The 17,741-nt window shown below is 41.9% G+C and overlaps 1 protein-coding gene across 2 annotated transcripts in view; it reads left to right on the forward strand.

Annotated features, from left to right (window-relative positions):
* ctbp2l (C-terminal binding protein 2, like) overlaps window positions 1–16,025 on the forward strand; it is a 28,287-nt gene extending 12,262 nt beyond the window's left edge. Inside the window, exons 2-10 of one of the 2 annotated variants that reach the window (XM_088323639.1) lie at window positions 2,788–2,942; window positions 6,699–6,843; window positions 8,071–8,277; window positions 8,341–8,555; window positions 9,767–9,897; window positions 9,961–10,088; window positions 12,382–12,499; window positions 13,613–13,678; window positions 15,024–15,168. In XM_088323639.1, coding sequence (XP_088179765.1) covers window positions 2,788–2,942; window positions 6,699–6,843; window positions 8,071–8,277; window positions 8,341–8,555; window positions 9,767–9,897; window positions 9,961–10,088; window positions 12,382–12,499; window positions 13,613–13,667 — 1,154 coding nt within the window. In that variant the 3' untranslated portion in view covers window positions 13,668–13,678; window positions 15,024–15,168. Of the gene's footprint in view, window positions 1–2,787; window positions 2,943–6,698; window positions 6,844–8,070; window positions 8,278–8,340; window positions 8,556–9,766; window positions 9,898–9,960; window positions 10,089–12,381; window positions 12,500–13,612; window positions 13,679–15,023 lie in introns of both variants that reach the window. The other variant, XM_088323640.1, reaches the window with a different exon arrangement.
* The last annotated feature ends 1,716 nt before the right edge of the window (window positions 16,026–17,741 follow it).

The following is a 17,741-nucleotide window of genomic DNA, read 5'->3' on the forward strand; positions in this document are numbered from 1 at the left end:
TCTCCCAGTCCCGGCTACCGCCATCGCTAGCTACGGAAGATCCACTTCTGTGTTCGGATCACAATCCGAGTTCGAGAGCGGGTGCTGCTCCTCCTCTTTCTTTCAATAAAACTTAATTTTAAAAAATGGGTCCTGTTTCCGTTCTAGTCCTGACAGGAACTGCAGGCATAGGTGCTCAAAACTAAGACGGTATTCATCCAAAACAAAATCAGCACCTAAGTACCAAACAACCAAGTGGGCACAAAAAATGAAAAAAAAATACCACAACAAAAACGAGAAAAAGAAAACAAAACCTGGGACTGGAAAATGAAAGTAGCAAAGAAACCAGAAATAAACAAACTTGGCATCGTGGTGAAAACAAAATGCCACAAAGGATGACAGAAAAACTCAAAAATGACAAATAACAATGACCCAATGTACTTTGCCAAACAAAAAAAAGTCATTTTGAGGGTTTCAAGATGATTGGGCACAGGTTTGTGATAATTGGACACTCCTGTGTAGTCGACTGAGGCAAATTAAACTTAGTTTCGCCTCCGTTTATGCCCTTCTCAAAAGCAGCTGACCGCTCGCCATCCTTCCTTCCTACCTCCATACCTACCTCCAATTTTCTTCCTTCAATCTTTCACCTTTCCTTCCCTTCTTCCTGAAAGTGTATGGAATTACTGTAGACAACAGAGAGAGGGGCAAATGGACCTGGCTGTCAGGGTGAAAACGATGTCCGGATGGATTAAGAAACTTTTAAGTTATAATCAAACTCGTTTATTAAAGTAAAGCAAGCACATAAAAACACAGGCAATACAGGGTTGGGTTTAATTTCAGTTGGGTTCTTCAACTGAAATGATATACTTACGCAATGAAGTGTGCGCCTCTTTTTTTATACGGTCTTGTGGATTCTGATTGGAGGACACAGTAAGGTTTCTGATTGGTTCAGACAGGAAATCCAGTGTATAATGTTGGTCGCTAGATGGCGTGTGAGTATAATAAATGAGCAATAGATCATTGAAATTTGGGTGCACCTGTTTGATAACAGACAGGAATCTAACAGAAAGTGTCTGAATTGTAGCTTTTTGGGTTGGGAATCTTACCGCCCCGACTTTGAAGGAGCTTGCTCCTGAGAACAACTTGAAAGCTCAACAGGTTTTGAATACAATACAGAAATATATAAACGTTAATAAACATAAAAAGATATATAAACGTGCAAAGATATATAAACGTGTAAAATATAGAATATTGTATAAAAGGCACACTTCGACCATAATTTCCTTAGCATTCCCCCCTGTTGTAATTTTTATACTATCAAGCTACACCTCCTCCTGATCGGTTTTCAATGCAGCCATCATTATAAGTTTTACAGAAATGTAAACAAAATAGCCTACTTGTCGAGGGAGAAGCGAAAAACCTCGCAGTTTACTAAAACGAGGAAAATTACTCTCTGATCCTTGTTTTTCAAGCAATCACCATATGGCCAAGACAAGCAAGGCTTACAGCAATTCAATGTTCTCATTATCAAGTCATGTTTATTTGTATAGCCCTTAATCACAAAGAGTCTCAAAGGGCGCAGATCAAAGAGTATTGCAAATTACAGACCCTTATGACACCATCCCCTCATCTAAAACCTACATGAGGGCAAATAATACACAGATATTGTTATAGAATAGAAGTGTGTTTTAAGCTTAGATTTAAACATTTCCACTGAGGTTGAGATCGAATCTCAGGGGGAAGAGCATTCCACAGTACCGGGGCCCAAAAGGAGAACGCTCTCGAACCTGCGGATCTCTTCTTGGCTCTTGGGATCACTAGTAGATCAGCATTTTCAGAAGGCTCCGGACTGGAATATAGAGGAAAATTAAATCTGAAACACATGAGGGACCAAGTCCATGCATGATTTTGTATACCAACAGAACCTTAAAATCAGGTCTTAAGCTAACAGGGAGCCAGTGCAGGTTAGCTAAAATCGGGGTAATGTGATCAAACTTTCTTGTCTTAGTTAAAAGCTTCGCTGCAGCATTTTGTACCAACTGAAGGCTCTTGATTTTGGACTTCGGGAGATCGGAGAGTAGTGCATTACAGTAATCGAGATGGCAGGTAACAAACGCATGAATTATAATTTCCGCATCCGACTGAGACAGCATAGGGCGAATTTTAGCAATGTTGCGAAGATGGAATAAAGCGGTTCTAGTAATATTCTTAACATGTGTTTGAAAGGACCGATCGGGGTCAAATATGAGACCAAAATTTTTGACTGAGTCACTCTGGGTGATATTTGTCAACGTTCAGAGACGATTTTGAGAACAACTCACGCCATTTAGATGGACCAATAACTAGCGTTTTGGTCTTTTCAGAGTTAAGGTGCAAGAAGTTGAGTTACATCCATTCTTTTGTCTCAGTCGGGAAGGCCTCCAAATTTCCACAGTTTAGTGTGGCAGATTCCTCTATCGGAAAGATATAGTTCAGTGTCATCTGCGTAGCAATTAAAACTGATATTATACTTATAAGTGAATATATATAAATATATCACCTAATGGAAGCATGTAAATGCTCAAAAGAAGGGGGCCAAGTACTGAACCCTGCGGAACACCACAGGTAACACTAAAGAGCTAAGATGTAATTTCACCATATTTAACACAGTGCGTCCTATCTGAGAGGTAGGATCTGAACCATAAGATTACGGTTCCTTAGAGAACAATCCATTTTTCCAACCGTTCTAGTAAGACATTATGGTCCACAGTGTCAAATAATTTTCTTGTGTTGTCAAATCTAAGTTGTTGTCCTTCCTTGATGGTGCAGGTATCCGACCCCAAATAATGAACGGGCCCATGCACCCGCGCCCTCTGGTGGCGCTGCTGGATGGGCGCGACTGCACGGTGGAGATGCCAATCCTCAAAGACTTGGCCACAGTCGCCTTCTGCGATGCGCAGTCCACGCAGGAGATTCACGAAAAGGTAGTTTGCCCTCTCGCACCCGCCTTTCTTTTATCCCTTTAGCTCAGTACCAAAAATAGTATAATCTATACAGTTTTAAGTACCCCTCTGCATACCACTACTTGTTAACAGATAATAAAATAAAAAAGACAGAAATATGGTGCAACTTACAACAAAGAGTAGGTTTATAACTGTAACAGAAAATATAGTAAAGTTCCTCTAAAAAAAAAAATTCTTAAACTTAAAAAAAAAATTTGTCTGAACATGCCAAACCATACAGTACTGATAAATTAAGTTTATTTTCGTAATCGAATCGGTCAATTATTTTTTCGATTAATCGATGAATCCGATTTTAATTTCCTCCTCTTTTTTCCAAAGTTTTGGACCGATAGAAAAATAGTGTTACAAAAAGACAAAATATTCTTCCAAAAAAAAAAAGATCTAAATGTTTGCCAATTGACTTGACAATAAACAAAAATGAATACAAATATATGCTATTCTCCTGCTAATACAGTGAAGAAAATAAGTATTCAAACACCCTGGTATTTTGCTTTTTCTCCCGCTTGGAAATCATGGAGGGGTCTGAAATTTTCCCAAGTGCATGTCAACTGTGAGACGGATAAACTAAAAAGAAAAATCCAGAAATCAGAATGCATGATTTTTTTAAACAATTTATTAGTGTGATATAGCTTTAAATAAGTATTTGAACTCCTGAAATAATTAACTGCCTTGCGACTGGCTGGCAACCAGTTCAGGGTGTCCCTTGCCCACTGCCCGAAGATGGCTGGGATGGGCTCCAGCACCCCCGCGACCCTACCGAGGATAAGCGGTGCAGATAATGGATAGATGGATGGATGGAAATAATTAATGTTAATATTTGGTACATTAGCCTTTGTTTGGTATGACAGAGGTCAAACGTAGTCTTTCACCAGGTTTGCACACACTGCAGGAGCAATCTTGGCTCACTCCTCTCAACAGATCTTCTCTAGATCAGTCAGGTTTCTGGGTTGTCGCTGAAAAACACGGAGTTTGAGCTCCCTCCAAAAATTTTCGATTGAGTTCAGGTCCGGAGACTGGCTGGGCCATACTAGAACCATGATATGCCACTTATGGAGCCACTCCTTGGTTTTCCTGGCTGTGTGCTTCGGGTCGTTTTCGTGTTGGAAGACCCAGGTTTAATTTCGATACCCTGTTTTGATATCAATCCTGTCTGTCCTGTCCTGTCCGGTATCGACCCCAACTGTCCGATATCTGCCTGGGCATTTGGTATTGCTCTCGTCAGCCTCTGGCTTCCTATCATTCCACGCCAGACTGCTGCCTAACGTGCATGACTCCCCATTTCCCGTAAAATAAAAGGCTTGTGTGCGAAACGTCACGCATTTGGGTCCTGATCCTGTTCCGGTTCTTGACATACTGTGGGATCTATGTCGATCTCTTACATGTAGGATAGCTATTTTAAACGTTTGCTAACACTAAAAGATACACCAGGCATTTTGTCTTATTTTACAACTGCATTTGGAGAGGAAGGGCCGGGCTGTCTCCATGGCCGTGCTCCTTAAGTCTAAGGGGGGCACCTCCTGACCAAACTGCATTTATTTAGATATAACAAAGAGAGAGAAAGAAGGAAACGCCCCTTTGGGCAGTACCAATATTTGAACCACAAACATGATAGCATCTGGTTTAGAGATATGCATTTTTCTGGGGAATTCCACCTTACACATACATAGTATTTAATTATAATTATTTACTGTATATTTTCTGAAGCAGTGTTCTTTCAAGCAGTGTGCTTTGGGAGATTGCCCCAATCTATCTTTGCAAAACAGCATACTGTGTTTCACTATCTTTGCCAGTGACCAACCCAGTAATTTAAAAAATAAGTAGGTGGCAGCAACTTACTACTTTTTGTTTGGGTCTGACATACCTCCCACCAGAGTGCCCCAAAGGGTGTTAGAACTGGGCACGGGTGTGTGATAATTCGGCAAACCTTAGTTGGGGCCCTCTGGTGGTAGGAATTATGTATGCCCAAGCACATTTTCCCTTTTTATATACTAATAATTTGATTATGAGGTAGTACTGGTATATATGTATATTAAATCATGTATTTTGTTTGATGAAGCTGTTGTAAGATTGCACTGCAAAAAAATAGTAAATCAAATGAAATAATAATTTAGCTAATTGTTGTTTCAAGTTTGTTTGTGAGGTTTGGTTTTTATTTCTGTTTTCTTGTTTGGACATGGTGCTAGGTGCATTGTGCCCACTTCTTTGTTTGCTTTATTGGTCTTAGTCCATCCATCCATCCATCCATTATCTGTACCGCTTATCCTCAGGAGCACTTCCCAGCTATCTTCAGGATGTGGGCAGGGGACACCCAGAACTGGTTGCCAGTCAGTGGCAGGGCACATTAGTCTTAGTGTTTTAGATAAATGCTGCCCTTGTTTTGAGCACCCGTGCCTCTAGTTTCTGCCTCCCCCAAATGGTCCATCATCCACAAATAAAACGTACAAAACCTTGATTTCTCGGTTCTGTCACAATCACATGTATTGGGAACACCTGTGCTCAGGTTTTTGGCGCCAACAGCCAGGACAGCTGATTGCCGCACCCTGTACATTTAAATCCCCAGCTTCCGGTAACACTTTGTCCGATTGTACTCATGCTACCTGTTGCCTTCAGCTCAGTAAGCCCATACCTCTGACTCTTTGCCTGCTCCCTGTTTTCTTCTGATTGATCTCCGTTGCCCACCCGTTTCTGTAAATCTGCCCTGCCCGTCTGACTCCTGAACTCTTTTCCGAACACTACGATTATGCCTGTCCGCGACCATTCCCGCCAAGCCTTCACCCGCCTGTCAAGTTCCGTCAATCTGCCAACCAACGGATCGAAGAATCCCACCTTGTCATTTCCTTCCTTTCAATAAAACCAAGAAACGAGCGCAAGTGATCTCAGTCTTCCTTTCGTCCTGTCTGACAAGTTCAACATCCAGGATCGTCAGGGCACTACTTCCTGTTTTGTGTCTTAGGCAAGTGCCTAGTTGTGCCCATCCCTCTCGAGGCTGTTTTTGTTGGGTAGGGGTTTTCTCCACACACAAAAACAGCAAATACTCTTTTCCATGGTTCCATGGTTACCAGTAGCAGAAGGCTTTTTAACCGACTCAAATACAGAACCTTCATCAGATGGTCCAGAGATAAGCCAAACCCCAGCATAGATGTGTCAGAAACCAGAAACAGAGACTTGCGTTCGTTTCGCTCAGTTTTATTGAGAGGGAGGAAAAGGCTTGCACCCACGATCTGGTGATCGTCGGTCACGGAGAGCAGATCGCTCGGAACGCGGATGTGGCACTTCCGTAGCGAGCTATGGTAGAGTCGAGAGCGGAAAAACCGGTCGGTAGCCGGGACGGGAGAGCAGAATTGGTCGAAGCCGGGAAACAGACGGGCGCCAAAAAACAGGACGAAGTCAGAGTCGGAGGGCTTGCCTTGCGTGAGCAGAGGTTCGCAGACGGTCTGACAACCAGTAACAGAAAGCCGGGAGTTTAAAATGTGTCAGGGAGCCAATCAGCGTCCAGGGCTGTTGGCGTAAAAGGAGCGGGTACAGGTGCCTCGGATCAGTAATCATGACAAGACGGGCAGCGGTGTATGACAATACTAAAACAATATCCTAAATAACTGGGAAAAAAATTACATTCCCATTGTTAGTAATACATGTGTAAATTGGGAGCTAATTAGGGGGAAATAAATTGGCAGTGGGCGAAAGACGCTTATCATTAGGGTTTTTCCCGGTGTGCAGGTGCTCAATGAGGCAGTAGGTGCCATGGTGTATCACACCATCACCCTGACTAGGGAAGATTTGGACAAGTTCAAAGCGCTTCGCATCATCATCCGCATCGGCAGCGGATACGACAACATCGACATTAAAGCCGCTGGAGAGCTTGGTAACAAAACCCTCTAACTCGTGTTTTTTTAACCGCTGTGTCGTGGTGCTGTGGGAAATGATCCAATTTGTGTGTTTGTGCGGTGTAGCAGAAGCTAGCTCTCATTTGAATTTACTTTTACCGGATATGCAACGGCACCGGCTGGTGGGTTTTGCAGGATTTTTTTTTTTTAATGAAAGAAATGGGCCTTGGCTCAAAAAATTTTGAAAAAAAACCCACTGATCTAACCCTAATTTGTCTTGCCACAATGTCCCACTAAAAATAATATATTTTATTCAGTTCTTTTTTGAGTCTTCAACAATTTTCCATACAAAAATAAAATAAAATCTCATGCAAAACAGGCGGGCAAAAGAGTAGTACATCATCTGAGGTGCCGTTTCTTTTTATTTTCCCCCTCTTTCATTCTCTCAATTACTCTCTTTCTTTTCTCTCTCTCTCTCTCTTGCTCTCGCTCTCTTGCTCTCTCTCACTTGCTCTCTCTCTCTTGCTCTCTCTCTTTCTTTCTCATTCTTTTTATCTTCCTCTCTTGCTCTCTCCTTCTTACTTTCTCTCTTTCGTTCTCATTCTTTTTATCTTCCTCTCTTGCTCTCTACCTCTTTCTTTCTCTGTCTAGCTCTCACCCTCTGTCTTTCTCTTTGTATTTCTTTCTCCTTTTGTCTTTCTTTCTTTCTCATCTCATCTCCATTACTCTCTCTCTTTTGCATTGTCTCTCTCTTTTTCCCTCTCTCTCTTTTTTCTTTCTCCTGTTTCCCTTGTCTTTCTGTCTTTTTTGCTTTCTCTCTCCCTAACTCTCTCTCTTTCATCTTTCTCATTCTTTCCTCCTTTTTTTCTTGTTCTATCTTTCTTTCCCTCTTTCTGTTTCTCCTTCTCTCTCTTTCTTTATATCTCTCTTTCTCCTATTTTGTTTTCCTTTCTCTCTCTTTTTCTCTCTATTTCTATGTCTTTTTTCTTTATCCGTCTTTCTTTCTGCCTTTTATCCTCTCTGTTCTTTCTACTTCCAATAATGAACCTTGTAACATAGTAACAACAGAGTAAGTTGTTGTTTATAAATATATATCAAACAACTGGAATGCCCCTTGCATAAAAAGTATTTTGATGCTTGTAAAAGTTAGGAGACCCCTGATCGATGCAAATCATGTACATCACCAATTTTGACAAAAAAACAGTGAATTTCACCAAAAGCCGACAGAGTGTCACGCCTGTATTTTCCTTGTTTTTTGTCGGTAGGCATCGCGGTGTGCAACATCCCGTCAGCAGTGGTGGAGGAGACGGCGGACTCAACGCTTTGCCACGTGCTCAACCTGTATCGGCGCAACACCTGGTTGTACCAGACTCTCCGGGAGGGCACGCGGGTCCAGAGCGTAGAACAGATTCGGGAAGTAGCGTCCGGCGCCGCTCGCATCCGCGGCGAGACTCTCGGCCTCATCGGATTCGGTGCGTCTGTTACCTCCGCTGCCCACGTGCGATGCTAATGTTTGCCATCCCTTTTACGGCTAGGTCGCTCGGGGCAGGCGGTGGCGGTGCGTGCCAAAGTCTTCGGCTTCCAGGTTCTGTTCTACGACCCGTACCTACAGGACGGGCTGGAACGCTCGCTTGGCGTACAACGCGTTTACACCTTGCAGGATCTTCTCTACCAGAGTGATTGTGTTTCCCTGCACTGCAACCTCAACGAGCACAACCACCACCTCATCAATGACTTCACCATCAAGCAGGTAAATAGGCCTCACACAAGAGGTTAATAAATGAAATCTAACACGGGTATAAAAGCCCGAACCAGCCCGAACCCGACCGATTAAATTGATTTGAGGGGCCTTGAAGTATACCCAAAGCTGAATACCCAAAGTACAGTAATTTCATAATAATAATAATATCGCTCAAGTTGAAGTAAAAAGTAGCCATTCAAATAATTACTTGAGTAAACGTAATTGCATGCTGTGCAGATCTTCCACGAAGAAAAAGGAAACAAAAAATTGGCAAGAGAGAAAAACTCTGCCCCAACCTGACTTAATGATTAACATTTTATGGCTGGAATTTCGGGACAGGGTTAGGGACGGGGCCTAAGATCATACCTCTACCTCACTTTTTTTTCATATAGTATGATCTATGCTATCAAATAGAATCCCATTTATTGATAAGGCACTCCATGTCAATACCAGCACAAAGGGAAGACCCAATCACGTAACGTTTACTCACAAGTTTAATTGATAGAAAGAGGAAGGGCAGCGCCCGCGATCCGGACGGGGAGCAAGCCGCTCACACAAATGGATCTTGATCCGAATATGGAAGTGGATCTTCCGTAGCGGGAGATGGTATCAAGGACGGAAAAACAGGTCGATAGCCGGGAGAGGAGAGCAGAACGTGGTCGGGATCAAAAACAGGTCGGAGCCGGAGACAAAGGAGGAGATCAGAAATGGATCGGAGGAAAAATGGGTGCCAATAACGGGACAGGCGGGGGTCGGGATCAAAATGCTTACCTTGTAACAGCAGAGGTTCACTGACGGACTGACAACTGGAGAGTGACAGGACTGGGCTTAAAAAGGACGTATATATTGTTTTCACTTCCTTTCAATTTTCATGTTCTTTTTATTTGTTGGTTGCTGTTTTTAACATAATCTTAATGGCTGCATTCAGCTCTGAGCCGCTTGTATGTGAAAGCAAATGTTTATCGATTTTATCAGTATTTTTTTGGGACGCCGAGCTAAAAACACTCCCAGAATCGTTACAGTACAACGGTGTAAATTTTCATCAAAATCAGTTCAGCCGTTTCGGAGCCTATAAACGAACATACACACACACACGCGCAAATTGGGATTTTCATAAATAAATTTTGATTTTTTTTTTTTATCATTGTTCTTGTTTAATTAGACAAGATATCAAGGGACACTAGAGTGAAAAACACTGCTCTTTTTGTACTTGTGTGTAGATGCGTCAGGGGGCTTTCCTGGTAAACACTGCCAGGGGGGGCTTAGTGGACGAGAAGGCCCTGGCCCAGGCCTTGAAAGAGGGCCGAATACGAGGGGCCGCCTTAGACGTCCACGAGACCGAGCCTTTCAGGTCCGTCATCAAATAAATCCAAAAACAAAATGGAAAAGCGCTTTAAAGTTTTCTTCTGTTTAGTTTTGCTCATGGGCCTCTGAAAGATGCCCCCAACCTGATCTGCACCCCACACACGGCCTGGTACAGCGAGCAAGCTTCTTTGGAGATGAGGGAGGCGGCAGCCACCGAGATCCGAAGGGCCATCACTGGTAACTAGCCAATCAAGAGTCATTGGTTTGTTCGGGTGCTTGTAACCCTTGAAAATGTTTGAATTTTAATGTTGTGGTTTCAAGGTTTGAAAGGTGCTTCTAAATTCAAATTATTTTTATGTTTCTCAGTAAGTCTGCTTAAAAATGACACTGACACAGCTCTCTAGTGGTTTTGCTTCTTAATTGCACTTTTTCCCCCTCATGATTAACAGCAGCTGGCATTAATTTGTATGGCATTTTCATGTGGAGTGTCAGTACCACCCAGCGTTGTGCCCAGGAGAACAGAGGCGTGTTCAGGAGAGTGAGTGATTGCTATCGCGAGCTATCGCTAGCTTCTGAACGGCCAGTGATTATTGAGCGCTCGCGTGCCCGAGTAATCACGGGAGAAAGACCGCTTACTTTGATTTCCAACATGGCGTCGACAGTGCAGAAGATGGAGGATCTCACCCTGACGAGTGCTGTTGGCGATGTAATATATCGTCTTACATTGCCTGGTAATGTTTGTGAACAATGCAAGACAGGTATGACCCTTCCACTGCGTTTAGGATAACCTTAACTGTGTCAATATGCGAACTGTCGCTCATTTCAGCCAACTCGCTCAAAGCAAGCTGTAGAACGAAATCCATTGTACTGTCGTCGGCCATTTTGGATCAGTAAGGCAATCACAGTGAGCGATTACAAAACGTTCAGCAGTGCGCGGCAAGCGATTATCAAGAGACTACATGTCTGATCACTCTCCTGAACACGCCTCAGGTGCATTATACCAGGATGCCGGAACTAAGAAATATTTATTGGTGCAAAGATAGATAGACGGACAGACCTAAAGTGAAAAAAGGTTACAATTATTTTGTATTTGATCATTTTCTTTGTAGATTGAGAAATATTTTCATTTATGTTTCCTGTTTTTTATCAGTGTTAACATTTTAGTGCCAATTTTGCTTTATTTACCCCATTTTTAAGTCATTCGGAATAATACAAAACAAATGGTAACATAAGGGTTAAACAGGCGAAACAACCAAGAGAGCAATTTGGGAGCTCTTTTTCGTGAGCCAAGCCGAAAAAGCTGTTTCTTTGAAAGAGACGAAATTTCCATTTCTACAACGGCGTCACGGGCACCATGGCGCCCTATTGACCCGGCCCGTGTGGCGCCAGCTGCGGCTCATTGACAGATTGGCTTTCCGTCTATTTAAGCTCAGTGCTCTCGTTCTTTCTTGGTTAGTCAGTCACGAACATCTGCCCCGCAAGACGTGGGTTTTGACTCGGTCCTGTTTCCTGTTGGCATTTCCTGTCCGTATTGTTCCCGTTTATTTTTGTCCTGTTTAATATCGGTTTCCAGTTTCGTTCCCGTCTATTTTTGTCCTGTTTATTATTTTCTCCAGTTTTCGTTCCCGTCTAGTTCATCCTGTTTTATTTCGATATCCTGTTTCATTATCAATCCTGTCTGTCCCGTCCTGTCCAGTATCGACCCCATCTGTCCGATATCTACTCGGGCAATTGGTATTGATCTAGTTGGCCTCTAGCTTCCTATCATTTCACGCCAGACTGCTTCCTAACGTGCTTGACTCCCCATTTCCTGTAAAATAAAAGGCTTGTGTGAGAAACGTCACACGTTTGGGTCCTGATCCTGTTCTGGCTCATGTTAGATTTCATTTATTAAACTCACTTTATATTGTTTACTGCTGATTGTTATTTTATTATATCGATTACCGGTTATTTTTGTTGCACTTCAAGTGTAGGATAAATCTATTGCTAGTGAGTGCAATAAATATTACAGGGTTCCAAAACAACACTACCTCTCTGTTCTTCTCTATTCAACTGAATCGAATAATGCTCAAATTCTTTGACATACAACTTCTTTTTAAAGTAGCATAATAGTTACTTTCCCTGGTAACTAGTTACTTCTACTGTAGAGTAACTTTTTAAAGTTATGTGCACAACACTGGAAGTACTAGGTACGTTTCATCAAACTTCCTCGTCTTAGCTTTCAGGGGGAGACGATTGTTTGTCTCCTTGCACTGTCTTTCTTCACCTGGAAAATATATTTTTCATTGGGCCGCACGAGGGTCTGATACACTTCGTTTCTACACTTCATACTCAATGCTTACACACTGTGCTTAATGCACTGCATGGAAGCTAAATGTAAACAAAACACTCTGCCAATAAGAACTCCACTGCCCCCTAGTGTATGGCGGTGCAATTGCACTTGATTTTGGGAAAGTTCAAATAAAAGTTCCTCGAAGTAAAACACGCCGTGCCCCCTGACATGATTTCTTGGTTTCCTGTTTTTGTTAAGGCCGCGTCCCAGACAGTTTAAGAAACTGCGTCAACAAGGAGTTCTTTGTCACCACTGCACCATGGGCCATCATGGACCAACTTGCCGTTCACCCTGAACCCAACGGCGCCGTCTACAGGTGAGAACAACAAAAAACACTTGTTTATGGGAGTCAGATTTACAAATAAATTATTTTATCGGTAAATAATAAATAAACTGCATTTACAGTAGATACCACCTTAACCATTCACTGAGGACGCTTTGCAATGCATTACACACTTTACCTATTCACACACGCTTTCAGACACGGATAGCGGAGTCAGCCATGCGAGGTGCCTACTTGCATATGGGGGTTCAATGCATTGTCCAAGGACATTTAACTCAGACGAACAGGGAATAGAACCTGCAACCCCTTTGGGGACCAATACGGCCTGTCTAGCCACTGCTGCACTATGTTGACACCGAAAAAGAGACATTTTGGAATTTGTGTGGACTGCTCGTCAGTTAGTTTATCCACGTTGGAGACGTGAAGAGAAACATGGTGCATGCGTTTCACGTGGAGCGCCATTTCCTTCTCTTCTCTGGTGTCACCTGGCTGCCTCGGTGCCACGTCACCATAAAAAAAGATATATCGCTCGCCTTTATGTTCACACAATTTTGTGTGTTTTATTCTTTAAATCAACATTTACTTCATCAATATTAAAAGGTTGGGCTTAATATTTGTGAACCCTGCCTGCAAATGTTCTCGAAGGTCTAATTTACATAGTTGCCCTTGGTCGCTGCGAGCCATCTTGGTGCCCTTAGCACAAATGCTTTTATTTGCATAACACTGTCAACAAACACGAGAATTAAGATAATAATTTGAAAAGAGGTTAAACATAATCTCCCTGAATAAATCCAGAAAAGTGTTTACAAACACGACCAAACAACACTGTAAACACAACCAATAGATCAAAGGGCCTGGCAATAAAGTTCAAATATTTGTTGCACAATAAAATTTGTCAACTCAAAAAAGAATGTGAGCACGAAAAGCACTTTGCTTAAGTAACAATGTCGCACATTTTTCAATTTTCCCCATGCTCTAGAGCACATGTGTCAAACTCCCGGCCCGCGGGCCACGTTCGACCCGCCATGTAATCATATCAGCCGCCTGTCTAGCCACTGCCGCCCTATGTTGACACAGAAAAAGAGACATTTTGGAATTGGTGTGGACTGCTGTGGTCACGTGTCTGCATTGTTGTTGTCCCTCCAGCCACGGCAACCCAACAAAAGCGGCCGTCACTGCCCAAGACAAAATAAACGCCTAAATGAAGAACAGGTAAATGCAATGGAAGTGGATACTACAGTGTTTTTCAACCTTTCCTTTCATGGACAAAATCCAGTGGAATACCACAGGCCAGTGCTGTTGCATCTCCGGTAATTGTAAGTGCAAATGGGAGAGAGATATTGCTAGACCGCACAGGCACAATAATCGAATCATTTTTCATGGAACGGTACCAAAATTTAACACTGGGCCGCAGAACAGTGGTTGAAAAACACTGGGATACTAGACTAGCAAACTAGCTCTTTAAATGTTCCCCCCACCCTTGAACCCAAACCTAGAACACACAACTATCTGTGTGACTGCCAGCCACCCAACCCATCATTTACTTTGCATATGAATCACTCCAGAATTGTTGAAACTGAATTAAGTTGCATTTGAGTAGATTTTTAAAACAGTGCTTATGTTAGCATTGCTGCAAGATGACATGCTAGATCACGTGTGTCAAACTCACGGCCTCCTGGCCAAATGTGGCCCACCACATTATTTCACGTGGCCTGAGAGCTTAAAGGGGAGGGGCGTCATTTGAGGTGTCCCTAAAAATTTGAAATGTAAATGTTTTCTCTATCAAGTATGTGTTAACAATGTCCAACTGAGTTCAAATAGCATTTATTGATATATTTCTCCATTGAGCCCATCTGCTTTTATCTTACTATTATCAAACCTTTTTAGGGCGGAACACATTAGGTTCGAGGTGAGAGTTCTGGAGTGAGACTTCATGCTCGTCCCTGCAGGTTGTTTTTTAGTCTTTATTTATCATAAGAAGAAAAATGTTAAAGAAATGAAAGGCCCGCCTCTAGTGGGGTCCTAACGCCACCCAAAACCCCATAAAAGATGCGTTTATTCAAGTGCATCTAAGAAATGCATGTATTTGCACGTGCATCATGAACTGGTTGCCTAAAGCTGCAACCATGACTTGAAGGCAAGTCAGAAAACTTTTCAAATACCGCACCCCACCTTTAAAAAATCTGAGCGTTATGTGCTCCTTCAAGATAAAAATGTGAGACAAGGTGGTACTGTACTGTGAGCAAAAATAGTGTGATGGGATAAAAATCAAATGCCTACTCCTGTGTCATCCAGATCCCTTGTGGTCTGGTAATGACAGAGGATTCAGGCTCATTATTATTATTGTTATTATTACATATGTTATTAGAAAATTGTCAAGCATTCAATGTGTTACTGACCACTGCCTTACTCTATTACCTCGTGGGCTGCAATTGGCCCACGGGTTGCGAGTTTGAGACCAATGCTTTAATGCTTCTCCTTTATGAACAAAAACATATTAAGTGCTCTCACACATTATTTTTAAGCACAACTACTAATTAATCCCTTTGCCCATCAGATTCCAGGTGGACGTGATGGGTGTGGACCCGGGCAGTCTGTCTGAGGCCTTAGAGGGCATGGTGCCCGGCGGGGTACCCATCACCCACAACTTGCTCTTAGGCACACATGCCGCACAGGCCCCCTCGCTCAACCAGCCTTCCAAACTCGCCGACCCCAGAGACCACCTCACCGAGCAATAGGGGACCGAGACACGCTGCCTCCCCACACACACCTTCAACAGACTGTGACCCCAATTTGTACTTTTCAACGTATTGTTTGGATTTCCTATCACCATGCACCACCCCAGGTTACTTTCCTTTGACCCATCACACCCTTTATTTTTGACTTAAATTTTGCAGTTGGAGCCAATGGGAATCAAACCCGGGTCATGGCGGAGAGAGCGCCGAATCTTAACCACTGGATCACAAGCAGGGTTGGGTAGGGTTACTTTAACTTGATTACTTTCAATTAGTTTTGGATTACTCCAATACCAAATATGCTAATAAAAGACAACAGAAACTAAATATGAATAAAATTATGACTCACAACACGTGGTAAGCTTTCTCTCCTGGCTTTGATCACTTTGATCTCCGGCAAAACTAACATAAAATGCGACAGAAACAAAATGAAAATAAATCCAAACAGCTTGCCAACATCATTTTTGCCGTTCCATGTATTCTGTTACTCCCCAAGTCTGCACAAAATTTAGTAATATTATTCACATTTAGTTTCTTTTGTCTTTTATTAGCATATTTGGTATTGGAGTAATCCAAAAGTAATTGAAAGTAATCAAGTTAAAGTAACCCTACCCAACCCTGATCACAAGTGATATAGATGAAATACAAAAGGCATCATAACACTATTTTTATTCAATGTACCAGAGAAAATTGTTAATTTTGTCGTACGTTTTACATTTCGTAATGAAGATTAACTCTATTTTATTCCTCAGCATTGTAAGTGACAAACCTTGTTGAGTATGTGTGATCATGATTAAAATCGTTTACTACAAACAGGATTTACAGTTCGGACTTTGCGTTTCGTATACTATACTGTATCTTTATTCAAATTATTTTAATATCTACACACAAACACACGCACCAACGAACAATCAATAACTGTATAATAAGCTACTATACAGGTTAGCTTTTATTACAATGATTTTGAAATATTGTAAGACTCTCACATACAGTAAAATATTGTAATGTATTTTGACAAATACAATAATGTTAACTACCTTACCAAACTAGGAAATTTAATGTTAGCCAACTTTGGAGCTAGCAAAGTATGGCCTACTTTGTCCTAAGAATCGAAAGATATAATCGGTATCGGCCTTGAGAAACCCATAAGTATTAAGAGGAGGCTGATAACACATATTTGGAGCTGATATTCATTTGCCGTAAAGGCTGAAGAATTAGCTTAAGAACATTTTAGTAATGCAAAAATAAATATTTATTATTAATTCAAATACAAATTCAAATGAAACTAATTGTCACAGTTGCCATGGCACCCAATTGTCCCTGCAGGTTGTTTTTTAGTCTTTATTTATCATAAGAAGAAAAATGTTAAAGTGTGGCGCCAGCTGCGGCTCATTGAAAGATTGGCTTTCCGTCTAATTAAGATCAGTGCTCTCATTCTTTCTTTGTCAGCCTGTCAAGAAACCCTTGCTCCGCAAGACGTGGGTTTTGACTCAGTCCTGTTTCCTGTTGGTATTCCCTGTCCGTATTGTTCCCGTTTATTTTTGTCCTGTTTAATATCTGTTTCCAGGTTCGTTCCCGTCTATTTTTGTCCTGTTTGTTATTCTCTCCAGTTTTCGTTCCCGTCTGGTTTGTCCTGTTTATTTTCGATATTCTGTTTCATTATCAATCTTGTCTGTCCCTTCTTGTCCGGTATCGACATTTTATCCATTGAGAATTTGATTTTGGCGTAATAAGCTTCACGGTAGAGCAGTTTTCAATGCATGTAATATTCTGAAGATTACTGTTTTGATTATTTGGTTAATCGCAATGACAGCAGCTCGTTTTCATCAATTGGTAAGAAACGGCAACAGTAAAGCACTAACTTTAGCTGTGTATGCTAATATGTTTCAATCCAGGATCCCATCAAATCTCAAATCGACGGCAACCGAAAGCTGATCATGGTCATCCATCCACAGTGGGTGTCAGACACACTCAGTTACAGTAGCGCCAGCTAACTCATTGGTAGCTATATTGAGTGTCTTTGAAGTGACTCATCATAAAATTTCTCGAACTTACCTTGTAAAAATGTCTCACTGCAAATCCTGGAGTGATTTGAAGGCTGCCATTGCCTCAGTTTGATGGCAGATATGCATCGCAATCTTACGACGAAATGGCAAATGAGGCTTAGGACCTTACCGGTTCGCACACCCCACCGTACAGCAATAAGCCATTATAGTAAAAAGTGGTGTTTATATTCCTTTGTTGTGGTTATTGATATCAGTTTCAATTCAACTGCTTTTCAACTGCCATGCGCTGAAGTGAATCTTGCCATCCATCATGGTTTTCATTCTGCCAGTTAAGGCAACGTGATGCCATATGCAAAGGGTCAATACACAAATAAATATGGTAATGTTATTTAGGCCCACTGGACACCCAATGTTCGAACCCTTGACAGTGCATAATTTAAATAGTAGTAGCCTGAAAATAAAGAGCTGATAATTTGTTACTAATTATATCCATTGTTTATTAGGGTGCGGAATGGGTAATGACTAAGTGAAAAA

The sequence above is a fragment of the Urocampus carinirostris genome, chromosome 19, assembly GCF_059441175.1.
Source record: "Urocampus carinirostris isolate Australia breed hairy pipefish chromosome 19, RoL_Ucar_1.0, whole genome shotgun sequence".
Taxonomy (NCBI): domain Eukaryota; kingdom Metazoa; phylum Chordata; class Actinopteri; order Syngnathiformes; family Syngnathidae; genus Urocampus; species Urocampus carinirostris.